The 26780-nt window shown below is 44.2% G+C and overlaps 1 protein-coding gene across 1 annotated transcript in view; it reads left to right on the top strand.

Annotated features, from left to right (window-relative positions):
• COL9A3 (collagen type IX alpha 3 chain) overlaps positions 1-26780 on the top strand; it is a 61392-nt gene that overhangs the window by 33581 nt on the left and 1031 nt on the right. Inside the window, exons 13-31 of the mRNA XM_040331450.1 lie at positions 1296-1349; positions 2892-2945; positions 4001-4054; positions 5568-5621; positions 5850-5903; positions 8044-8097; positions 9302-9355; positions 10816-10860; positions 10946-10999; positions 12666-12719; positions 13268-13321; positions 13475-13546; positions 14580-14615; positions 17159-17203; positions 18946-18978; positions 19594-19740; positions 20979-21033; positions 22006-22188; positions 22438-22515. Of these exons, the coding sequence (XP_040187384.1) occupies positions 1296-1349; positions 2892-2945; positions 4001-4054; positions 5568-5621; positions 5850-5903; positions 8044-8097; positions 9302-9355; positions 10816-10860; positions 10946-10999; positions 12666-12719; positions 13268-13321; positions 13475-13546; positions 14580-14615; positions 17159-17203; positions 18946-18978; positions 19594-19740; positions 20979-21033; positions 22006-22188; positions 22438-22515 (1234 nt within the window). The remainder of the gene's footprint in view (positions 1-1295; positions 1350-2891; positions 2946-4000; positions 4055-5567; positions 5622-5849; positions 5904-8043; positions 8098-9301; positions 9356-10815; positions 10861-10945; positions 11000-12665; positions 12720-13267; positions 13322-13474; positions 13547-14579; positions 14616-17158; positions 17204-18945; positions 18979-19593; positions 19741-20978; positions 21034-22005; positions 22189-22437; positions 22516-26780) is intronic.

The raw sequence follows: 26780 nt of genomic DNA, 5'->3' as shown, positions 1-26780 counted from the left end.
GACCCCCTGCTCTACATTGTGACAGCAAAAGAAAAAAATATTTCGGGTTTACATCCACTTTAAGATATGGAGGCCTACCCACTGCTGGCCATAGTCACCAAAAGGCTCATGTGCAAGACCCATCGGACCTATCCAATAAATTACTGGCCAAGTAAACACTTTGGGCCATATTCTCCTAGATTTCCCGCGGGCGGCGCGTAAGCCATTTACACTCCACCACCCCAACCTACAGGAGCAAGTGCTGTATTCCCCAAACACTTGCTCCGTAGTTTGGGGCGACGTAGTGTAATTGGCCCGGCGTAGCCACGCGTATCTCCAAGGGGGCGGCTTCTATTTAAATTAAGCGCGCCCCCGATTCTAACGAACTGCGCATGCGCCGGTCTTAAAATAGCCCAGTGCGCATGCTCCAGTTCTCGGCGTAAAACGTCAATGACGCCGACGTGTGCGTCATTGACGTAAAGTCGTATTCAAGAACGACTTAGGGAAACAACGTAGCCGACGGAAAAACACGACGCGGACCCGACGCTATTCTTAACATGTCCTACGTGGGACTTGCGTAAACGTACCCCTCATATAGCAGGGGTAAGTTTACGCTTACGCAAACGAAGTTAGCGACGGTTACGCGACGCAAATTCGTTCGGGAATCGGAGTATCAGGCTCATTTGCATAAACAAATGAGACCTGAACGTAAACGCCATCTAGCGGCGGCCGGCGTAATTACATTTAAGATCCGACAGTGTAAGTGACTTACACATGGCGGATCTTAAGTGTATCTATGCGAAAATTATTCTAAGAATCACTTGCATAGATACACGGGCCGAAAAAGAGAGATACGATGGAGTATCCTGAGATACTCCATCGTATCCTTACTCAGAATATGGCCCTTTGTCACTGTATATAAGTTGATGTCTAGATAGAAGCGGACCATGTCTAGGTCTATTGGACAGTTGAAGGGGTCCCAGCACTCATCTAGTGTAAATATACCCCTTAGTCCCAAAGGGCCCATGTGCAGTTACACAGTTTGTCCAAATGACGTGTCCACCCCGGCACCCCTGGGCTCACCATAGCTGAACATGTGTATTGAGCAGGATATGTACTTTTGGTTGAGCCCAACCTTCACATCTGTCATCGTTATTTGTTTGTGGCTCACTGTAGGCAACGATATCTAATTACTACTAATGATTCAGCCTGGAAGTTTGTTTATTTTTGCAAAGTTTCAATTGCATTCCATTATAGAGTTAAGCTGATGTGTACATGTTGTCCAGATGGTCTGATTGTGTCTTTCTTCTCTGCAGGGAGATCCAGGACCACCGGGACCAGCAGGAATCCCAGGCAGTGTGGGCTTACAGGTAAACCAATCCCCCTTTCAGAACGCTCTTTGGTATTCCGGTTGGGCGGCACTTTGTGTACACAACGCATTGGCTGGCAGGCTCCGCCTCTTTGTGTTCTCAACAAAAGATGACATTAGAAAAATTCATTATTGCCTGACGTAGGGGGGATTCTGATGGGGGGCTATGATTGGGGCCTTAAAGCATGATGCAGACCCTGATGTAAGGGGTCCCCACCAGAGTTCCTCCATATTAGAGTCCCCACTTACATCAAGGTCTCGATCAAAGTTCCCATTTACATCAGGGTCTAGATCGTAGCTTCCCTTACCTCAGTAAAATTCCCCCCTTACTTTGGGGTCCCTATCAGAATCCCCTGGTATATCAGGGCCCCCATCAGAGTCCCCATTTTCATTATTATTATTATTATTACACAGGATTTATATAGCGCCAACAGTTTGCGCAGCGCTTTATGAGAACCCCCTTACATCTGAGTCCCCATTAAAGTCCCCCTTACATCAAAGCTCCCTTAGATTGGAGCCCCCCCTTAAATCAGAGTCCCTTTATACATAAGAGTTCCCACCAGAGCCCCCCCTCACAATAGGGTCTACATCGGAGTCCCCCTTACAATAGAGCCCCATTCAAAGTCCCCTTTCATTGGGGCTCCATCCGAGTCTCCTCATATATCAGGGTCCCCATCAAAGTCCCACCATACTTCAGGTTCCCCATCAGAACCCCCATAGATCAGGGTACCCATTAGAGTCCCTCCTTACATCAGGGTCCCTAGCAGATTCCTTTCTCACATCAGGGTCCAGATCAGACCTCCATTACATCAGAGCCCCAGTCAAACTCACCCCTTACATTAGGGTCCCCATCAGAATTCTCTTGTATATCAGGGTCCCCATTTTCATCAGAATCCCCATCACAACCCCCTTTGCATCCCCATTAAAGTCCCCCTTACATCAAAGCTCCCCTAGATCAGAGTCCCCCTATACATGAGAGTTCCCATCAAGGTCTAAATCAGAGTCACTCTTACATTTGAGACCCAATCAAAGTCCCCCTTACATTGGGGCTCCATCAAAGTCCCCATCAGGATCCCCATCAGAGTCCTCCATACGTCAGGGTCTCCATCAGATTCCCCTCTTATATCAGGGTCCCTATCAGATTCCCCCTCACATCAGGGTCCAGATCGGAGCCCCCTACATCAGCGCCCCAGTCAAACTCACCCTTTACATTAGGGTCCCCATCAGAATCCTCCTGTATATCAGGATCCCTATCAAAGATCCCTCATACATTAGGGTCCCAATCAGATCAGAGTCTCCACTTACATCATAGTCCCTATCACAGCCCCCTTACATCTGAGTCCCCATTAAAGTCTCCCTTATGTCAAAGCTCCCTTAGATTAGAGTCCTCCTTACATCAGAGTCCCCATTGGAGTCCCATTTTCATCAGAAGTCCTGATAAAAACTTGAGGTGGGCTGATTTTGGCCCACAGGTCATAGTTTGGAGACCCCCGATTCAAAATATAGATGATATCATTTACAAATCTGTTGTTTCTTATTTCAGGGCCCAAGAGGTCCAAGGGGCTCAGTCGGACTCCAAGGAGGAGCAGGAGACAGGGTGAGTGCTCATTTACAGTACCTTCCCCGTGCTGCATGTCGATGTTCAAACTCTATTACACTTTTAAAGTAAAACTCCACTTTGTAAGAATCCTATGTGTGTAGTCCAATGCAGAAAACGCAGAACACGTTGGCCCGGATTCACGTAGGGCGGCGTAAGTGTGGGCGGGCATAGCGTATCGTATTTACGCTACGCCGCCGCAACTTAGAGAGGCAAGTGCTGTATTCACAAAGCACTTGTGTCCTAAGTTACGGCGGCGTAGCGTAAATGTTCCGGCGTAAGCGCGCCTAATTCAAATTGTGAAGTTTTCAATTGCGTGTTTTATGTAAATAAAGCATGACCCCACGTAACTGACGTTTTTAACGAACGGCGCATGCGCCATCCGTGGACGTATCCCAGTGCGCATGCGTCGGATAGAATACCTAAGATACGTCGAACACTGCCTACGACGTGAACGTAACTTACGCACAGCCCTATTCGCGTACGACTTACGCAAACGACGTAAAAAGATACGCTTGTTTCCGACGTCCATACTTTGCGTGGGCTGCGCCACCTAGAGACCTGCTTTATCTTTACGCCGGCGTATGTCTTACGTAAACGGCGTAACTAATTGCGACGGGCGTACGTACGTTCGTGAATCGGCGTATCTTGCTCATTTACATATTCGACGCGGAAATCAACGGAAGCGCCACCTAGCGGCCAGCGTAAATATACACCCTAAGATACGACGGCGTAGGAGACTTACGCCGCTCGTATCTTGGCCAAATCTATGCGTAACTGATTCTATGAATCAGGCACATAGATACGACGGCGGCCATTCGGACTTACGACGGCGTATCTGGGCCTTTGATTGTCTAATCTCAGGTTGACCAGGGGGTGCGGCTCATTACCCAGCCACTCCCCATTTTGCTGTAGCACCCGTTAATGTCCAAACCAGTGTGGCGTGCTCAGCTGATCAGAAATTTCAGCCAAAGTGGAGTTATGCTTTAAAACGACATCTCGCCATTTTGTTACCTTTGGCTATCATGTATTAATTGGCCATCTGTTCTTTGTAGGGAGACACCGGATTCAGGGGACCTTCCGGTCCTCCAGGACCTCCTGGGAAAGCTGTACGTATGAGCTTGAGGCATGTTTCCTCTCTTATAACTGAGTATTCATTGATGACATGTGTATCTCTGAACCATCACAGTGTTGTTAATGATAGGAGACAATCATGGCAAAAGGTTGGTTATTGCACACATACACACACTGCTCAACACCCAACAAACACAAACCCAAGAAGATCTGGAGGTCACTGGATCAGGGTGACGTTCAATGGTCTTGTCAATCAGGTTCGGATGTAGGAGGACGTGTGAAAGTGTATCTAGGGATTCAAAATGATCAAACCAGTGCAAACCATTGTGCAAAACCAGAGCTTCACTATATTACCTGGCTCACTTTAATTCATCCCAAAGGTGTTCCATTGGGTTGAGGTCAGGACTCTGTTCAGGCCAGTGGCGGTTCGTCCATAGAGGGTGCCGGAGCGCCACCCCCTCTGGCTCTCGCACAGCCACAGAAACACATAGATTTATGCATTGCATGAATCTATGTATTCTCGCCGCTGCCGCCCACTATTCAGATGGCCGGATGGTGAGCGCCGGCCACCTGAATAACGGCAGCTGGTTGGCTGTGTGGAAGTGCCTATCAGAGCTTGTGGCTCTGATAGGCTTTCCGAGTACAGCCCTCAGGCTGTAGTCGGCTTCCGAATGCTTATCCTCAAAACGTACCAGCGGTGCGTTCCTTGGATAAGACTATCAGGCGTCTCAGCCAATCAGGTTCACCGGTTCTGGTTACCGGTAACCTGATTGGCTGAAGCGTCATCAAGGGCGGGAGAAGACATCGAGGGACGTGAAAGGAGGATGGCTGACCCCCAGAAAGGTAAGTGCCGGGCGGGGGGAGGGGCATTTTACAGGGCACAGCGGCAACAATGGGCACAGTGGCATCAATGGGCACAGTGGCAACAATTAAAGGGCACAGTGGCGACAATTAAAGGGCACAGTGGCATCCCTAGGGTTGCCACCTCATCCCTTTAAACCCAAACACACATTGATTACACAGGTTCTGTGGCTGATTAAGGTGATAATTAAACTCACTTGGTGCCTTATCTGGCTTAGAACCTGTGTAATTCATATGTGTTCGGGTTTAAAGGGATGAGGTGGCAACCCTAGCCACCCCTCAGACAGACCATGAGAGATGGGCAACAAGCATATGACGCAGGTGAGGGCATGTTGGGAAGTGTTGCCAGGTGCCGCCACAGGTAACAGGTGGAGCCTTTGCCCCCACTAGTTGGCCTTAACTTCCGCCATACTATGGAAGTGACGTCAAATGCCAAAGGCGTGTATAAAGGTGGAGGCCCTTTACAACAGTCCAAGTTTCTCATGTGGCCCACTAAGAAAATAAATACCCATCCCTGCCTTATCAGGTACAACAGAGATCAATGAAAACATAACAGAGGATCTAACCCAAAAAAGTTTTGGTTGGAGTTGGACTTGAACTATAGAATCCAAGAATATGTTGATTATTTCTCCTCTAGGGCAGCGAGCGATGGCACGAGCCTTCATTTTATGTGTCTGTTGTTTCTAGGGGGATCAAGGTGTGAGGGGTCCCCAGGGATACCTAGGACCAAAGGGAGACACGGTAAGTGACTAATATAACTATTTTTTAATCTTCTTTTACCAATAATAGACAGATAGCTTCATCCTGGTTAATGGGATAAAGGTAAATCCATAGATGTCAGAAGTTTGTTGGTGGAACATTCCAAGACCTTAATTTCTGTTTTATTTTATTGATAAAGACCAAAAATGTCAATAATATATGAATGTAAATTTGTCGGAGCTGGATAATTATTTGTTACTTCTGCTTTAGGGCAAATCAGGTCCAAAAGGAATGCCAGGAGGTCCGGGCCCGTTAGGAGAACCGGTAAGAGATCTTAACATTACAATAAAAGCTTCAGAGATGGTTATAATATACTAAGAAATATATTACTACTTGTGTATGCGTTTGCTTCTGCACGCGAGCTTGGAGGGATTTAACATTTTTTTGGTTTATTATTTTTATTTTTACACTTTTCTCCTTCATGTAAAAATCACAATTTTGTTTCTAGAAAATTAATCAAAACCCCCAAACATTATATATTTTTTTTAACAGATACCCTAGGGAATAAAATGGCGGTCATTTCAACTTTTTTTCTTGCACGGTATTTGCGCAATTATTTAAAAAATAACAAAACAGTAAAGTTAGCCCAATTTTTTTGTATAATGTGAAAGATGATGTTACGCCCATTAAATAGATACCTAACATGTCACGCTTTAAAATTGCACACACTCATGGAATGGCGCCAAACTTCGGTACTTAAAAATCTCCATAGGTGACGCTTTAACATTTTTTACAGGTTACTATTTTCGAGTTTCAGAGGAGGTCTAGTGCTAGAATTGTTGCACACGCTCTAACGCACGCGACGATACCTCACATGTGGGGTTTGAACGGCGTTTACATGTGTGGGCGGGACTTGCATGCATGTTCACTTCTGCGCGCGACATAACGGGGACAGGGGCATTTTGAAAAAAAAAAAATATTTTCTTTTTATTTTACTTTTTTTTTTTTTTTTACACTTTTTTTTACATTTTTTTTTTTTATCAATTTTATTCCTATTACAAGGAATGTAAACATCCTAATAAGACCCCACATCTCTACTCCAGGCTTACAAGCATGAAATCGGTGAAAGAAAAATCACTGATCACATGCCGACAGCCGCGATTGCAGCTTTGTTTACTTCCGGGTACCGGGCGTGACGTCATAACGTCGCGCCAGGGCCTTCCGACAGTCATCTCTATGCTTTCCAGGCAGTGCCGACCGATTCGCTCTCCGGGCCCCTCCGATGGCACGGGAGAGCCTGGAGAAGCACCGGATGGCGGCGGGAGGGGGGGACGTCCCCTCCCGCTGCCTATAACAATGATCAAGTGGCGGAACCGCCGCTTTGATCATTCTTATCGTGCATAGAATCGGCGGCTGAAGACGGCGATATCTGAATGATGCCTGTAGCTGCACCCATCATTCAGATATCGCCGCACAAATTCGAGGACGTCATATGACAGCCTCCGGTGGACAAGTGGTTAAAAAAAAAAATTGGATCACCATTCATTGTAATCGAGAAAAAAAAGCATGACAGGACCTCTTTAATGTGAGATCAAGGGGTCAAAAATACCTCAGATCTCACATTTACTCTTAAAAGCAATAAAAAATAAATTAAAAAAAGTCTTCTTTTTTTAATTTAAAAAAATTGTCTCTTTAGGGCCGTTGGGCAGAAGCGACGTTTGACGTTGCTGCCGTCATCAAATTGAATAGAGTCAAGTGGGGGCCAACATTCCCTCACATGACTTAGTGCCAAGCAGGGGCAAGGATCGGATTGTCTCCGCTGCTACCGACGGCTCCGGTAAGCGGCAGAGACGACCGGCACATGGTGGGAGGGGGTTGGGTACCTCTCCCGCCACCGTTAAAAGTGATCTTGCTGCAAATCCGCCGCAGAGACCACTTTTATCTTTAAAGCAGACTGTTGAAGAAAAGCTATCTGCTGCCATAACAACAGTATTTAACGTCAAAGGACCAACGTATATCAACGGCGGGCAGTCCGGAAGTTAAACAATTTTTATTTTTATTTTTTTACATGCTTGCTTAACCTTAGCCTTATTATTATATTACAGTTACGGATTTGTAGATTCCCCTTCCAATGGCCATCTGTATATTAGGCAAGGGAAATGATTACCCTAAAGTCTCAGCCACATAAAGAGTGCTACGCTTTTAATCAGACACAACTAACAGAGACGCACAAGCACTGTGCAGTACTACTAAGCAGGAAGCAGAGCCTGCTTATGTAATGAACCAATATTCTCGTGTAAAGGTATAAATGCAAATCTATACATAGAAGAACTGGATGTAAAGTTGAATATAACACACTGATTATGTTACCTAGTTAGGATATAATGAATGGTTTCTGATATAAGCCATGTGTACCATTATTTTGCTCAGTAGTCATTTTCTTTTCAATCTTGTCTCCTGGCAGGGAATGCCCGGAAAGGATGGACGGGATGGGACCAATGGTCTGGACGGCGAGAAGGTTTGTACTGATTCGAAGAAAGTGACGTGGTCAGGGCTCAAGTCCTGCGGGAACGCGTGGGAACGGAGTCCCTGCACTTTTTTCACAGCAGGAACGCAGTTCCCTTTGCAGGACGAGAGCAGCCGAGCCGCCCGAGCCAATCCTTCACTAAGTGGCGATGCCCAGCTCGAGTGACTGTCAGGGGCAGGCGAACCTTAGTAATCCTTTATGTTACTGACTGCTTCCTGTATATGGATTCATCGGGTAGTGTGCGGGTATTCCGTCACTTCCTCGATGCCGCAATGTCTCCTGGGAGCTTTTGTCATTGTTCCCAGGAGATCTGCCGCGAGTTATCGCGGGATTTAGAAAGAACTTGCTTAAAGATTTATAATTCTGACCCTTGTGTTGCCCCCCTCCTATCCCAGGCACCTGGGCAGATTTAAAATAGAGCTCTGGGCAACAAAATATTACACATATGAGATTGTTTGTTGGTAACATTAACACATTAGGAATTTTCCCGTGACATTGTTTTATTACCAACTCCAGCTAACACTTAAAGAAGAACTGAACTCTGGAAACTGGTCCCATAAAAAAGTCAGGGGACGAAGGACTAGTCACAAGTGCTTCCCGCTGTCTCCATGCAATCGATCTTTTCCCCATTGCTGACTTACCAAGCCTTGTTGTGCATTGTGTCCCAGTGTGGAGGCGGCCATCTTGGTAGTGGCAGGGATTTTCTTCCTCATTTCAGAGCCACACAGTAGTGATATCATCAAATCTCACTCCAAATCTCCTAAGACTTAGATCCCACACTGCAGATATAAAGATATGATTCTGTGGACATAGGGGTGCCTAGGCACACTCACATACCAGGAAGTGATACATAGGAGAGATTCCAGTTTTTCAGGGTGCTAATTAGGCACAAATACCATTTTTAGATGTTCCCTATAACATATACCTACCAAAAAGTGTCTACTGGACAATGGGAAGCCAAATAATTACTCTTATGAACGATCGTTGCACTAACATACATATTCGAAAGCAGGCAAGGTTGAGGGAGGTGGAGCTGTGTCAGGGGAAAACGGTTCTGACTCCCAAAGATAATCCACCTAGTTCAATTGTTTCCCTGAGCCAGCCCAGGTGGGAGGCATAAAAGCACTATAAGGAGCTGGGCTTACTAACCCGGTGTATGATCATTAGATCATTTCTGTCTTGCTGTGTGTTTCAGGGTGACCGGGGACGGATAGGAGTTCCTGGAGAGAAGGGACCCAATGGGCTACCTGTAAGTATCACAACTTTCTGTACAACAAAATCAGTACATTGTTTCTTGCAAAGAAAAAGTATTTACCTAAGAAATGTAGACTATCAATTCACTAGAGGTCGAAGTCATCAAAGAAAATGCAGTCTATCCATGCAATAGAGATTGATGACATCAAAGGAAATGCAGCCAATCCACTTATTGGAGACCGGTGACATCATTGAGAGTTCAGCCTATCCATTCACTAGAGACCGATGACATCACTGAGAATGCAGCCTATCCAACCACTAGAGACCGATGACATCACTGAGAATGCATCCTATCCATTCACTAGAGACTGATGACATCACTGAGAATGCAGCCTATCCAATCACTAGAGAGCGGTGACATCACTGAGAATGCAGCCTATTCATTCACTAGAGACCAGTGACATCACTGAGAATGCAGCCTATCCATTCACTAGAGACCGGTGACATCACTGAGAATGCAGCCTATTCATTCACTAGAGACTGATGACATCACTGAGAATGCAGCCTATCCATTCACTAGAGACCGGTGACATCACTGAGAATGCAGCCTATTCATTCACTAGAGACTGATGACATCACTGAGAATGCAGCCTATTCATTCACTAGAGACTGATGACATCACTGAGAATGCAGCCTATCCATTCACTAGAGACTAATCACACCACTGAGAATGCAGCCTATCCATTCACTAGAGACCGGTGACCTCACTAGGAATGCAGGCTATGCATTCACAAGAGACTGATGACACCACTGAGAATGCAGCCTATCCATTCACTAGAGATCAGTGACATCACTGATAATGCAGCCTATCCATTCACTAGAGACCGGTGACCTCACTAGGAATGCAGCCTATCCATTCACTAGAGATCAAAGTCATTAAAGAAAATGCAGCCTATCCATTTACTAGAGATCGGTGACATCACTGAGAATGCATCCTATCCATTCACTAGAGACCAGTAATATCACTAAGAATGCATCCTATCCATTCACTAGAGATCAGTGACATCACTAAGAATGCATCCTATCCATTCACTAGAGACCAGTGACATCACTAAGAATGCATCCTATCCATTCACTAGAGATCAGTGACATCACTAAGAATGCATCCTATCCATTCACTAGAGACCAGTGACATAACTGGGAATGCATCCTATCCATTCACTAGAGACCAGTGACATAACTGGGAATGCATCCTATCCATTCACTAGAGACCAGTGACATCACTAAGAATGCATCCTATCCATTCACTAGAGATCAGTGACATCACTAAGAATGCATCCTATCCATTCACTAGAGACCAGTGACATAACTGGGAATGCATCCTATCCATTCACTAGAGACCAGTGACATCACTAAGAATGCATCCTATACATTTACTGTATACTGTAAAGACAATAAAAATGGATTGCTTGAATGATACAGTTTCCAATATTAAGAACATCTTTCTTTCATCAGGGGCTTGGTGGTAAAGCTGGAACAAAGGGAGAAAAAGGCCAACTGGTAAGTGATCTGCAGATAACTGAAGATCACACTCGCCAATTTATAGTTCAGATTTATTAAATAATGAACAATGTTTTTTTTCCAGGGCAGCGGCGGAGAGCAGGGAGAAAGTGGACCTTCTGGAGAGCCAGGTATTCCCGTATGTATCCCACAACACCCAAAAGGGGTGGAGCAGGAGGGGTTTGGTTAAAGATGGAATCTCCTTTAAGCTGTATATACGGAAATCACAACGTTTTCTTTAGGTTATGCAAAGATTAATCGTCATTCTTCCCAGGGAGTTTAACAGTAGAAAACTGTACTGGTAATGATGTTATCTCTCACATCCATGCAAAAAAATCAGTATGTCTTGTCTGGTAGTCACTTTACATGTGTAGGGAGGCCCATTCCGCGGAAAGAAGGTTTTCAATGTGTGCATGACTACAAGCTTCAACAGGTCCATTGTGATTTCACTCAGTCCAAGCAAGGTCATATTTCCCCATTGGAGAGTTCGAATATTTTAGGTGGTCTGACTTCATGGTTGACCTGCTTAAAATAAGGACTACAGTAGAAAGGAGGATGGACTGATCCTCCCAACAGAGTCCCAGAGAGACAAAATAAGTCAGCTAGTATGTTATCTCATTGGGAGCCGTTTAGGTCCGGCCGCACCTGGAGTATGCTGTCCAGTTCTGGACACCAGTCCTCAGGAAGGATGTACTGGAAATGAAGAGTCCTGAGTAGGGCAACAAAGCTAATGAAGGGTCTGGAGGATATTAGTTATGAGGAAAGTTTGCGAGCACTGAACTTATTCTCTCTGGAGAAGAGACACTTGAGAGGGGATATGATTTAAATTAACAAATACCGTACTGGTGACCCCACAATAGGGATAAAACTTGTTTGCGGAAGGGAGTTTAACAAGACATGTGGCCACTCATTAAAATTAGAAGAAAAGAGGTTTAATCTTAAACTACGTAGAGGGTTCTTTACTGTAAGAGCGGCAAGGATGTGGAATTCCCTTCCACAGGCGGTGGTCTCAGCGGGGAGCATCGATGGTTTCAAGAAACTATTAGATAAGCACCTGAACGACCACAACATACAGTACCTGTCACAGAGAATGTGTTTTTAGCACGACAGCATCGCGCTGATTCTCGGCGACAGGGTGCCGACATCTCGCACTCGCTGGAATAGTAAAAGCACATTCCAGCAAGCGCGTCATAGAAGCGACGGGGATCCGACTTGGATTCCCGCCAATTCTACACGTGGGCGGCGTTTGGTATGAATCCTGAGGGGGAACTCCCCGCCGGATTTTAAATAAAAATCCGGCATGGGTTCCCCCCTCAGGAGCATACCGGGCCCTTAGGTCTGGTATGGGTTGTAAGGAGACCCCCCCCTACGGCGAAAAAACGCCGTGGGGTTCCCCACAATCCATACCAGACCCGTTTCCAAAGCACGCCGCCCGGCCGGTCAGGAGAGGAGTGGGGGCGAGCGAGCACACGATTGGTTTGGTCTGATGAAAATGGTCCATCAGACCAGGCAGCATTATAGTTCATTTTTTTTAATTTAGACACATGTATGGTGTCCAGAAGTGGGAAACAAAGAAATAGTAGCTATACAGGCTCTCATAGTAGCTATACAGCTGGACCGATCAAGCTTCGTATAAACTACAACAGATGGTAAAGGAAAGCAACACCTAACAGCTTCAGTTTAGTTTGAAATAAGTTGGGGGATTTTAGGGTGTCTAAATCTCACTTCAGGTTAGAATTTACTAGCTGCATCAAATACAAGAAGTGTTTACTGTGTGTCTAAAGCATGAGGTTTACTTCTTTCAGGGTGAAGCCGGCCCCCCAGGAGAGAGAGGAGAAGCCGGCCCCAGAGGAGGAGCTGTAAGTAGAATTCCCAACAGAGACACCTACTGAAACACATTAAGCCTCCTGCTTTAATATCTCTGAAAGATCTGTCCACAAGAACATTCTCCCAATTAAGTTTCTTCTATTAGCTACATTCATATAAACCACCATTCCCAAACTGAAACGAATTTGACTCGTTCATTATGCCACTCCAAATCAACTGTCTGTTATAAATTGTATGCAAGCCTATTAGGTCTTGCCTTGACATGTGGTGACCCTGCCTATGTTCTGGTAAAGTCCAAGCCTTCAGCCACCCAACCCCAGAAGAGTCATTGTAAGTTTCCTATTGTAGGCAACTATAGCCAGAAATTGCTCATATGGGGCCACATACTGTTCAGTCCATGACCATGAACAAATACATTCTGCAAGTGCAGGATTATCCATCTTGTTGAATATCCACTTACCTATACTGACCTTTTGATCCAGTAAATGAGTGCAGACAATGATCCATGAGACTTAACCAACTGTTTATGGCCAGCTAGAGTGCTCAGGAAAATATTCACTTTTCTTTATGGCTTCTACAGGGTGGCCTTGGACTACAAGGACCCATTGGAGTTTCTGGAGTAAGAGGCTTCCAGGTAAATTTTTATTTGCTTTGTTACAAACAGTATATTGTGCACATGTTCAGTTGCCAGGTGTGCATGGCAGCTGTCTTTGAAGAAATATATTTTATTGGTGCTTTTTGTTCTATCATGTAACTAACATGAGTTTTACTCTTATTTCTTTTGTAGGGACCAAAAGGCAACATTGGTGACCCTGGTTTACCAGGACCTACCGGCATCCGTGGTGGATTTGGTGAGCGGGTAAGACATGGGTAATTGCCTGTAGGACCGAATATAATAGATTTTGTGGCAGCACGGAGAAAGTATATAATATATTTATTGGCTGCATACAATAAATGATGAAGAAATTATGTAATAGTATTGAAGCCTGTCACTAACACAATCCCAGCTAATAGTAGACTATTTGTTGTAACAGAATCAGGCAACATGGAGAAGGTTGTTGAGGGGTAAAAGAGCATGTTGTAAACTATGTAAATAGTTACAGTATAATGGTAATATTTTTATGTTTGTAGAAAGTGGTATTGAGTGGCCAAATAAGCCCATCATGGCCAGCCGATTCTTCCCCTAAACAGGCCTGGCCTTTGGACATTGTTTGGATCAAGACCAGATGATTATTTTCCCGAGCGTGCCTGACTTTTGACATTGTCCAGATCGTGACCATAGGCAGGCCTGGCCTTTTGACATTTTCCGGATCATGATCAGTCGATTTGTTCCCTAGGCAGGTCTGGCTTTTGGACATTGTCTAGATCATGACCAATTGATTTCTCCCCTGGACAGGCCTGGCCTTTGGATTATGTCTGGATCGTGACCAGTCGATTCTTCCCCTGAGCAGGCCTTGCCTTTGGATGTTGTCTGGATCATGACCAGTCGATTCTTCCCCTGAGCAGGCCTTGCCTTTGGACATTGTCTGGATCAGGAGAACTTGCTCTATTGTGTGCAGGCTCCTTCATGTCTAGTTTGACCCTTAGCAAGTCTCTTAGTGAATATTAAATCTCTAGATGTCACGGGAACTCTGTTAACGGATGTCAGCCAGCCATCTGGAAATAACGCCATTAGGACTCAACGGTCTTTGTTTATCACACTGACAGATGTGCTGAGCGTTCCCCTGTACACAACAGAGGGGCCCCAAATCCCAAATTAACTTGCCCAATTAGTCAGCAATTAGTGCTAGTTCTCAGGACTTTCATTTGGGAACACCTGCTGGCCAGGAATGTTTTACATGTTACGTGCATGCAAGATCATAACCTTAACCCAATGTTTTCTTCTCCAACAGGGTCCTGTAGGAGCTTCAGGCCCCAAGGGTAGCGAGGTAAGGACTAGAGGCCTTGAAAGACATTAAATAAGATGATCTCTAGTTTTACTTTATGTACGTTAACTTGTCCCTATTTGTTTTAACTTTTTGGCTGTGTTTGGAACACTTTGAATGTGGTTGGAAAACTTTCGATGTGTTTGGAAACTATGAAATTATGAAGTGAATCATTTGCTGCAAAGGAGAAGGATAGGCTAGATAGACATCCCCCAAGAGCTGGGGTCTAAATTATATTTTAGCAAGTTACATGTCACTTGATGTGTGGAAACAAGATGAACTACACCTTTAGTTCGCTAGGCCTACCATTGTAACAGGCAACAAACTGTAAAGGCATGGAGGAGTTACACCTCCCAAGACTTTATATGGCTTTATTAAGGCCTCTTATCTACCGGCTTTCAATGGAACCTAATCATACAATTGTTTTGATGCTTTGTAATGGCAGACAACTTCTGTTTTCAAGAAAGCTAGAATGTGGTAGAGTTTGGTGTTACCTAAAGTGGTGTATCAAAATAAGTTGAACTCTTCCAATCCCTAACCTTTAACCAGTACCATGGTAAGAGGTAGAAATTATGGAGGCATACACAATTAGTGTAAACTAGGTAAAGCCCAAGGGGCAGATCCACAAAGAGAGTACGCCGGCGTATCAACTGATACGCCGGCGAACCTTTAAATTTCACGCGTCGTTTCTTTGGTTACAACGGCATCTGGGTTAGATCCGACAGGCGTACGGCTTCGTACGCCTTCGGATCTTAGATGCAATACTTCGGCGTCCGCTGGGTGGAGTTCCCGTCGTTTTCCGCGTCGAGTATGCAAATTAGCTATTTCCGACGATCCACGAACGTACGAGCGGCCGTCGAATTCTTTTACGTCGTCTCTAGTCGGCTTTTTCCGGCGTATAGTTAAAGCTGCTGTTTTGTGGCGTATAGTTAAACCTGCCATGTTAAGTATGGCCGTCGTTCCCGCGTTTAATTTGAAAAAAAAAATTTCGTTTGCGTAATTCGTCCGTGAATCGGGATGGACGTAATTTACGTCCACGTCCAAAAAAATTACGTCCTTGCGACGTCATTTAGCGCAATGCACGGCGGGAAATTTAGGGACGGCGCATGCGCAGTTCGTTTGGCACGGGGACGCGCTTCATTTAAATGAAACCCGCCCCCCTACTCGCCGATTTGAATTAGGTGCCGTTACGCCGCGAGAGATACACTACGCCGCCATAACTTACGGCGCAAATTCTTCCAGGATTCTAAACAAAAAAAGTAAGTTACGGCGGCGTAGCGTATCTCAGATACGCTGCGCCAGGGCAGATCTTTGTGGATCTGCCCCCAAACCTTTTTTTTTTTCTTTGGTTTTAGAAAGAGCAGCAAGGAACAACCCTTGTTGTGTTTTTATTGCTATCTCCCTGTTGGGGAAATTCATGTCTTTTATTTGTCTTGGTGGTCCTTAATACTGGGATACAAAGAGTTGGGAATTCCAGAATTAAGGGGAATTCTTCCATTGTTAGAACCTGTTCCAGTGACAGCTGTCTAACATGGGTTTTTCCCAGGACAGGGAGTAATTGGAAATATCCCTAATGGGATACAAATTACAACCCCTCCACCAACAAAAAGATAGCTAAAAATACATTGGGGGAGATTTAGTAACACTGGAGCATTCTGAATCTAATGCAACTGTGCATGGTAACCAATCAACTTCTAACTTCAGCTTCAGTTCAATTAAGCTTGACAATAAAACCTGGAAGCTGATTGGTTTCAATGCAGAACTGCTCCAGACTTTGCACGCTACAGGTTCAGTAAATCTCCTCCATTGATTTTTAACTATTCCCTACTCTATTCAAAATCAAAATAAAAAGTTTCGCTTTAGTCTTTTTTATTTATTTTTTATATATATTATCTCTTTATTTATGAATTTTCAGTTTAACAAGTTATGCATTAGAGGCTTTAGTCTTTTTTAGTCTTTAATCCTTTTACTATTGGAAGAACACAGCACAGTGCCTACCACCTGCCCTTGTTTTTTAGGGAATTATATTCCCTACTATATAAATATTGTAGATGTTCTTGAAAGTAATGCTTTGACATTTATCCATCTAGTAGACAGGCCCGTCTTTAATATTGATTGGACCCCGGGCAAACATTTTCTAGGGTCCTCTCGAATCCTCTTATCAACTATTTGTGGGCAGTGCAAGCTCAAGGGGAAGTTGCCTTGGACCCCTCCAACAAATAACTGGGCCCGGGGCAGCTTCCCCTTTTGCCCTGTGGTAAAGATGGCCCTGCTAGTAGATGGTTTGTGTTATTTAGTTGGTTACAGCTTCTTTCATGTTACTAAAGTAGCTCAGATTTGTAACAAAAAACAAAAGTTGCCTGGAGCAACCAATGAAAAGTTAGCATTTGGTTTTCAACTGTGCTAGAGACATGATGTCTAGAACTTGGTTGCTGTGTGCAGCTTCTCTACTTTAATGCAATTTCACATATTCTGCATGGAACTGTCACTTTCTTTATTTGCTCTCCACTCTGTGGTCCCGTGTTTATTCTTCTCTCTTTCTTCAGGGTATTGCTGGCTCTGATGGACTTCCAGGAGAGAAGGGAGAGATGGTATGTTATGTACACCTTCATGTAGACATCGTCATTCGGCTAACACATACTTTTCAGTATGAGGGCCGCATTGTATAGTTTACAATTTTTTGTAATCGGTATGATATGATTTAGAACAACAGAGAAAGAACCTCAGTAAAACAAAGCAAAGAAATTCCAAAGAAATTCAAGCCCATCAAAGGCCCCCCTTATATCGAAGTCCCCATCAGAGTCCTCCTCTCATCAGAGTCCACATCAAAGTTCCCCTTATATCAGAGTGGAGTTCCACCCAGAATTTTATCTATTTTTAAAAAAGGAAATCCATTTTTTCCACCAAATTTTTTTTCACAAAATAATCATTTCTTTTTAAACAATTTTAAACCCTATTGATCCATGTTATTAATGAAATCTCCTCTCAATTCTCGTTTTTTTATAGTACTTTTTATTTCTGCTCTGCAGAGCGCTTCCATCTCTAGTGTGGACACGTGAAGCCCACTAGCAATCTCTTCCTGGATATGGTGATGCTGGATACCCAGCATGCACCTCCTGTTTACACAGGACGCAGGGAAAGGATTATTATGTTGTTTTGCCTTATCAACGGTCGGCGAAGGAGGAAGTGCCCGCCCCGTTGTAAATCAACGCGATTCTAGCCTTCTGCGCTGCCCACTGACTCCTAGGAAAGATGACACACATCTCCCAGGAGCACAGGTCACTAGTGTATTTAGGTTTTGTGCTGCCCTAGGCCTGATTAAACTTGTGCACCCCTAATTTAAATATGACCCACCCCTTACTGTCAAGGACACACCCCTTGCATGAAAATTTTGAGTGGGGACACTAGTTCTTAAGGTCTGGGGGGGGGGGGAGTCCCTTAATTTGCATAGATTTCCTCTCACTTCCTGTTTGGCTATGGGGTAGGAAGTGAAAGGAAATCTCTGCAATGGAACAGGGATGGTAAAAAATAAACTAACCGGGTTTATAACCTTCCCTTCATCCAAAATGAAAAGTGTTGCCTATAGTTCTACTTTAGGCACAAATTTCTGATAATTTTATGGAGAGGACTAAGAAGATATAACCATGCCAATGGTGCAACAGAAAATACATATACACAAAATACATAGCACAGTGAGGAAGGTTTGTGGTCCAGGATGATAGGACAGGCAAAAGTAGAAGCAACGCCACCACCCCCCCCCCCCCCTCACAGTGGCAGAATGCTGACCGCCTGCATAGTTGCGCAAGCCGGTAGGGACTTTTTCCGTGCTGCCCCCCTGCAAAGTGCTGCCCAAGGCCTGGACCTTGTTGTCCTAGGCCAGGGTACAGCGTTGGCACAGGCGCTGAGGGAAATGACATCAATCGCCGTGGACCGGAAGTGGCAGAATAGAAGGGACCCCATAGCAACAGTGGTTATTGAGTGAGTAAAACAAAAAATCCAAATGTTGTTGTTTAAAGAGAATGCTATGGATTTATGTAAAGTTGATTTTGTGGGTGGTACGCAGCTTTAATGTCACAGGCCAAAGGAAAGTAGACAGTAGCTATATACAGTAGTGCCTATCAGCTGTCATTCCCATTCTGATCGATGTCTAATGGGGAAGTATCTCCACTCAGGGTCACCAGCCCATCATATGTTATCAATACTAGGCCCAGGGGGGAAATGCCCCCAGCATGCCCCCTTGCCTAATCTTGTTCCCTAGCATGGCAGGGTGTGGATACACATATTTTATTTCCCAGATAAGGGAGTAAATTTTTCCCTGTGTTTTGTCTTTTAGGGACCATTTGGACCAGTTGGACAGAAAGGAGAGGTAAGAATGACTATAAGTAATTTTATAAACAGGATCCTTGTTTACAAGACCTTTGGGATGGGCAATGTCAACCAAGGACTAATATGAAGCTTGTTTTACACAAAGTGACAACTGTACTGTGTGGCATTCTCTGAGGGGTTGTGTTGGGTATTTGTGAAATGGCTGTGAGTGCCAGTCCGATACTGGGAAAGAATACGGAGTGACAAAGTGACTGGTAGAAATAGAAGAATATTTTATACTTCCTTCTCTACATGTACCCAATTTTTTTTATGGACCTTGCCGAAGAGAGCACAAAACTATATAGATAATATTAACAACTAGTTCACTCAAGTATGTAGCATTAAAAGCATGTTTAAAATTGTAGCCAACACCAGCAATAAATATGCATTCAACACGCGAGGACTGTAGTCAAAATGGCTTTTTCAAAAAGCAGTTTGAAGCTTGCTGAAGGTTTGTAAGTCATTGGTGTAGTACTCTTCATGCTAGCATATAAAAGCGAAAAACCTGTGCAAACATTTAATAGTAAATGTATTCTTTTACTGCTCAGCCACTACAGGACCAGTTGACTGAAAGTACGGTTGTATGTTCTTCATTACTCTTTTGTGTCTCTACCAGCCAGGAGTGAGAGGTGAACCAGGTCCTAAAGGTATCTCTGGACCCAATGGTACATCTGGAGTACTAGGCGTTCCCGGTCCACCAGGAGCAATGGGGCTTCAAGGAGAACAAGGTGTTCCAGGATTAACCGGCAAAACTGGAGTCCCAGTAAGTATCTCTTCGTTGGTGCTTCTAGCTTGTTCTAAACTTGGAGAAGGGTGAAGGCCCTCTATGTAGTCGGGGTCTTGGATGTTGGGTGCTTCCTGTGTACATGGATTACTTTTACTTTATAAGCTCATCATACAATTGCCAATTTAGTTGTGAAAAATTGGCATTTTTTGGCACCTTTTAATTAAGTCTTGGACCACATGTTCTGCATATGAACACTACCTAGTTTTCCAAAATGACTTTTCCCAAAATGGAATGAATAAAACACTATAATATTACTTTGAAAATTTCTTAGTTAGACAAAACATGTTACCAGGGTCGTCTTTAAGGCAGGGCAAAAGGGGAAGGTGCCCCGGGCCCTGTCATTGTTGAGGGGCCCAACGCAGCTGCCTCATACTTGCCAAGTATCCCAGTTTAAATTCCCTTGTCCCTTGAAGTTTTAGTCCTTTGCCGTATCCTGATATCTCAGTGTGAAGTGCTGCTACTAATGCTGCCCAGCTCTATTGTTGTGTACAGATGACTCACCTGCAGACCCTGGGCCAGATCCACGAAGCAGTTACGCTGGCGTATCTATTGACACGCCGCGTAACTTCTAGGTTGCTCCGGCGTATCTTTGTTTTGTATCCACAAAACAAGATACGCCTGAAGCTGGGCTAGATCCGACTGGCGTACGTCTCAGTACGCCGTCAGATCTAAGGTGCATATTTACGCTGGCCGCTAGGTGGCGCTTCCGTCGATTTTCGCATCGAGTATGCAAATTAGCTAGATACGTCAATCCACAAACGTACGTCCGGCGCATTTTTTTACGTCGTTTTCGTGAGGCTTTTTTCGGCGTAACGTTACCCCTGGGTCTATGAGGCGTACGCAATGTATGGACGTCGGGCCAGCGTCAAATTTTATGTAGTTTACGTAAAACGTTTTTCGAATAGGGTTTTGCGTAGAATTACGTTCACGTCGAAAGCATTGGCTTGTTGCAGGTTAAGATTTTTTTTGCCCAGGGCCCAATCAACATTAAAGACGGCCCGGCATGTTACCCTGACCACACAGGGCAAAGCAACAGGTTCAATGTAATTATGGGCCCACCAGCAGATCCCAGAGTTGCAGAACAGAGAAGGGGAGGTAAGTATAAGCAGCTGGTAGGGTCTTTATTAAAGGGAACCTGTATAGGCAAAGCACATGTTCTGCTTAAGCTGCCCAAATCGTAGGACACATTACTAATGATATGCTTTGGTTTCTAGGGAAAGCTGGCAAGTGAGCAGCACATCCGGGAGTTGTGTGGTGGAATGATAAGTGGTGAGTCATGGTCAAGCAAAAGTTTGTTTTTGGGTTTTTATTCGAGATGCGCAAAGAGAGATCACACAGACACTTGTAGGTATAACATTTAATCAAGTAATGACAGATACAGATAACAAATGTAATACTACTGGAAAATATAACAGGAATACTTAACTTTTCGCCAAGGAGTCCCGTCCGCTTCTATTGCGGCTTGGCACAGATGATCAAAACCAGGCTTGTGCATTTAAGCAGCCCTAAGATGAGACTGCATATTACAAGTTTTAGCTGTAGTATATACAGGACTTTCCTTTAATATGAAGTCAGCTATACTAACCATCCAATATGTCTTTGGCCCCTTAACCAGGTTTAGAATTCCTTCTTAGATATTGTGAGACAATATTAATAAGGAAATATGAAATGTCCCCATCAGTGAGTCATTCTGCATTCAATATATTGATATTATTGGCCATATAGGTGGCAGGCTCAAAGCTCTGAAGTTTTTTGAAATGTTAAAAATAATCAGGAAAAGGGGGCCCTGAAATTGGGCCCTCTGTAGCTCCTGCATAGTCAAGCAGTACAATTTGCCAGATAGTCACAAACAATGTGGCTCGTGTATCTGGCTCTAGTTCTCAGCAGATTTTCTTTTCTGCAAACCCATTTGGTCACTAGCAACCCATGTTCCCTCTTCACCTACAGGCCTGTAAACCCACATATAAGGTTGCGCAATGCCTTAATTTCCATGATGGTTCTAATATTGCACACCTCAAGTCCCTCCGGTAAAATCAGTCCTCATCATTCATATCTTTCCCCATCACTGCTGTCTGACTTCAAAAACATTTGTATGCGTAGAGGCTACATATCAAATATCAATTTGCTGGGCAAACTGTATAATATTCTGCATTAGTAGTGGACTGATTGTATTGCTCTTTGATGTCGTCTTCTGTTTTGGATAATAACGGTTTACATTTTGTCTTCTCTATGTCTTCCTAGATCAAATTGCACAGCTAGCTGCTAATCTTAGAAGGCCTTTGGCTCCAGGGGCAGTTGGTAGACCAGGTTCTCCTGGACCACCTGGACCTCAAGGTGTCATTGGACAAGTTGGACATACTGGTAATCGTGGACCTCCAGGATATAGAGGGCCACCTGGAGAACTGGGTGATTCTGGTCCCAGAGGTGAGGGCATGCTGCTCATACACCTGTGTTTAGTTTTACTTTGGCCACATGAACAACACAACTGTCGCCATTTGTCGGTACCTAACCTGCTATTATACCATACATAGTTTGGAGGGAGTACGTGTACCATAAAAGATGCCCATGTTATACTATTAAAGTACAACTACTGGCAACTAAATACTCTGCAAACCTGTAAGGCAATTTTACACAGAGTTCCCAGTTAATTGTAACTGTCTGCTATGATTTTAGGTAACCTGGGTGACAAAGGAGACAAGGGACCTGTTGGAAGAGGCATCGATGGTCCACCTGGAGATCAAGGAGAACAAGGTATAACGATCACATTATTGGGACACATGCATCAGTCTTTATTCCATCTTTATCATGACTGGCACATCTCCGGCAGTCTGCTTCGTAGGGGACTTTCTTTATATATATATATATACACACCAATCTCTACGCAAATTCAGACCCACTACTCCCATAAATCGTCTAAAGCCCTTTTTAACCTCGCCCATAAACCTCCAAGCACCCTGAGAATGAGAAATTCAGCAAAATGTAAAAAAATATATTCTCAAGGAGCAACTCATTTTTATATGGCAACTATTTTTGCACATCATAAGAGATTGTTATGCGTTGCATTCATAGGTGTGCGCAGCCTATTGCATTAGGGTGTGCACCCCAACGTTTAAACACACATGAATGCTACCTGCAGTCACAGGGAGGAGGCTCTGGTAGTGGGAGACAGTTGATTGGGGCAATTTTTTTTATTACACCCTAAATACGGGTGTAATATGTTCCTAGGGTTGAACTTAGCCTTTAATATAATAGGGGCATTAACACTGGCCACTGGCACCCCCAACCACCCACCTGCTGCCGCCCCTGGATAATGCTAATGTACATATGGTGATTAGGGTGTGCCCAGGCACACCCGGCACACCCTGTGCACACACCTATGGTTGCATGGATATCAAAGACCATGGAATGAAGGTGGAAGGTCAACAACTTAATGTGAAGTGCACAGACATTAAAAGGGGCTTGGGACAAATTGGTGGGTTGTCCATAACACACCCCATACCAGTTAATAAAAAAAATAACAGAAGTTGAACTAATGTGATGAGTTTTCAGGGTGCAGTTTTTCCATACATGCTCAACTCGACGTCAATACTGACCACTAACATGGAACAGTAACATGTAGGTGTGTTGGCTCAGGTGGTAATAGCGCTTCTTATTTTGGTGGAGAACTTAAATTAGATCTCCAAAGGTCAATTACCACTGAACTCTTTTGTAACATAAAATGTTCTACACATGGGATTTTCTTAAATGTGAAAAAAGTGAGACTCTTCGATTTAGCTGTATTATATAAATTCTAATTTAAGGCATTGGTAGTATGTTCTCACGCCACATCCACTACCCTGGTTACTAACTCCCTGAGTTGGTGCTCAAAATAAACATATCGTGCTTTCATTATCATTTCTACCTAACCTGTGTGTCCAAACTGGAGTTTAAAAGCCCATTTGCCCGCATCCGAATACAAGAAGCTGCAAAATAATATCACAAGTCATCCTGAACCCGATTGACCACAAGGATAATAAGTTACAAATAAGATTCTAGTCCTCCAAAGCCATAGGAACACACTGATCAGACATGCAAATTCAGTGGGTCAGCAATCAAGTGGTCTGATTTATTCCCTTGAATCTCTGTATCAGTTATGATGGCCTACACCAAGGATCCAAAACATCATCTTAAGGCTACACTACTGCAACATCCTTTGCTGTCTGCTAACACCATGAGCTACATCAATAATGACTATTAGGAGTCAGTGATCAGTTTATTACTAATCCTTGATTTACGTTTTATGTACTAAGTTCGAAGCTGAAAGTGCTGGCTACTAATGCTAGGTCAGAGCTGGGCTTTGGCTCAGGGGTTAAGAAGCCAGTCCACAGACCAGCTGAGATTTTGTAGTTGTTGGTTTGAATCCTGGTTTAGCTTTTTGACTTGCTAATGTTTACTCCTGAAGTAGGAGAACAAACACACAAGCCACCAAGCAGAGGCAAATGGCTCAGAGGATAAGAGTCTTGACCAGGGCACCATAGACACAAGTTCAAATCTATAAAGTGCTTTATCCCTAAGAGCCTATTCATGAAAGCAATGTAGACCCAAGATCAAATCTTTTCTCCAACCTTTATAAGACCATTATTGTTGCTGGGAACACGGTTATTGGATCAGCTGTTGCTAATTCTTCATTAGTTGGCCAATGCTCTATGTGACGTACAAGGACACAGGCATTATTAATATTGATACAAGTTAGTGATTATTTTTCCAAATCTTGATTTAACAACTCTAAGTCCTGGGAAGATCTGTGAACCAGAGCTGTGGTGTGGCTTAGAGGTTTAGCAGCCAGCCAGCTAATGACCCAGCAGTAATTCTGATGTTGCAGATTTGATTCCTGGCTCATCTAGTTGCAACTAATTTACTAACTCTTAATTTCCCATGTAATGTTTAAAGGACTGACTTCTACAAGCCACAGCTTCTCTAGTGTAGAGGTTTAGCAGCCAGCCCATGGGCCAGTAATGATTTTGGAGTCACCGGTTCGAATCTGGACTTATCTGTTTGATTCTTAGAAGTTGTTCTGAAATAGGAGAACAAACACATGAAATATTGAGCAGAGGCGAGTAGCTCAGAGGATAAGGGTATTGACCAGGGCGCCGTAAAACCAAGTTCAAATCCATGAACATGCCTGTAGACCCCCAAGGGCCAAGCAATGAAGGCATAGCAGATCCCCAGGGCCAATCCACCAAAGCACTGTAGAGGGAAAAGTGCTGAAGACTCTGAGTGAAAGTCTGGAGGCCATGGACAACCCACCAGTCTGCTCCAGTCCCAGGGCCCCACAGCCCTGTAACATGTGTGGGCATCACATTAGGTTGTGGACACCCCGCCTCTTCGGTCCACGGTCTGTGACATCACTGCAACATATATAATAAGAATGGGCTGTCTTACTGGGGTAGCTCATTCAAAACGCAGGGACTTAGGTTTTTATTTTCCTCACCCCCCAGGTACTGTGCAGTACCTGGACCCCTTAATGATGGGACAGGATAGTGGGTCAGAAACATTTCCCACTGCCCCATCCCACCATCAGGGGGCCTAGGCATTGCACAGTACCTGGGACACACACAACACCTTCCCTCAGAGGGCTTCGAACCCGGGTCTCCAACAGACCAGCCAGGGATCTAACCTTCTGAGCCACCAGCCATGCTCAAGCTCTAAAGTGTTCAGTGTTCTATTTCAGATGTAAGCAGAAACACACCAAAAAAAATGTTTTGGAGTCACCGGTTCAAATCTGGACTTATCTATTTGATTCTTAGAAGATGTTATACTCCTGAAATAGGAGAACAAACACACAAATTATTGAGCAGAGGCAAGTAGCTCAGAGGATAAGGGTATTGACAAGGGTGCCTTAAACCCAAGTTTGAATCCATGAACATGCCTGTAGACCCCCAAGGGCCAAGCAATGAAGGCATAGCAGATCCCCAGGGCCAAAGCACTGTAGACACCTGAGGGCAAATACCCAAAAGTGCTGATATCTCTGAGTGAAAGCCTGGAGGCCATGGACAACCCACAAGTCTACTCAAATCCCAGGCCCCCACAGGCCTGTAACATGTATGGGTATCACATTAGGTTGAGGACCCCCCCCCCCTCCTTTGGTCCAAGATCTGTAATATCAATGCAACAACTAAATTTAAAAATGGGCTGTCTTACTGGGGCAGCCCAGAAAAACGTAACACTTTTTTATTGACCTTCTCCATTTCACCCAGGTACTACCTAAACACCAGCCCATTTCAGAGCCTAGAGCATGTCCCACCACAAGGCTCACCCTCTGAGGGATTTGAACTCAGGCCTTCAGCAGACCAGTCAGAGGCCTTTACCCACTGAGCTACACCTATGCTCAAACATCAAGCTGGTCATTCTCCTATTTCAGACTTACAAAGACATTCAACAGTCAGAATAAACAGACGAATAATAGATTTAAATTCAGGTCTCTGGCACACCAGGGAAAGCTATTGCATCAAAGTGTCAACTTCATAAAACAAGAATTAACATCTCCAACAAGCAGCTCCCATGTTTCTTAGGTTTAGGTTGGGTTTATGGAGTATATTAGCAGTTAAATTAGAACAGTTACCCTCAAAACTATCACCTGCTTTCAAGAAATATATGGCATTCGCTAACTAGAAAAGACAAAGTAAATCAAAACCAAGTCTCCATCACAATGATCATAGATTATACCCACCAAGCTTTCATGACTACTCAGTCACATTGTATTTCAGAAAGCACATTGAGGCCACAAATGAAAATCTCACAAACTAGTTATGGAAGCTTTCCGATTTAGGTCTTGGAACTATGAAAGGAAACAGCCTTTGTTCTATTTCAGAAGAACCCACAAAAAATAAAGCATCATTGGCATGTCAAACCTTGTCACTGGTTATGCATGTAGTGATTGTTAGCTCATGAGCCTCAAAAATTAGCCTTCTTTTTCAGGAGCACAAGAGTATTGTAAGCACTAACTACTGAGGTCGTAGGAAGATTGTTTGACTGTA

The sequence above is a fragment of the Rana temporaria genome, chromosome 12 (assembly GCF_905171775.1).
Source record: "Rana temporaria chromosome 12, aRanTem1.1, whole genome shotgun sequence".
Taxonomy (NCBI): domain Eukaryota; kingdom Metazoa; phylum Chordata; class Amphibia; order Anura; family Ranidae; genus Rana; species Rana temporaria.
This window is presented reverse-complemented; position numbering and strand designations above follow the sequence as displayed.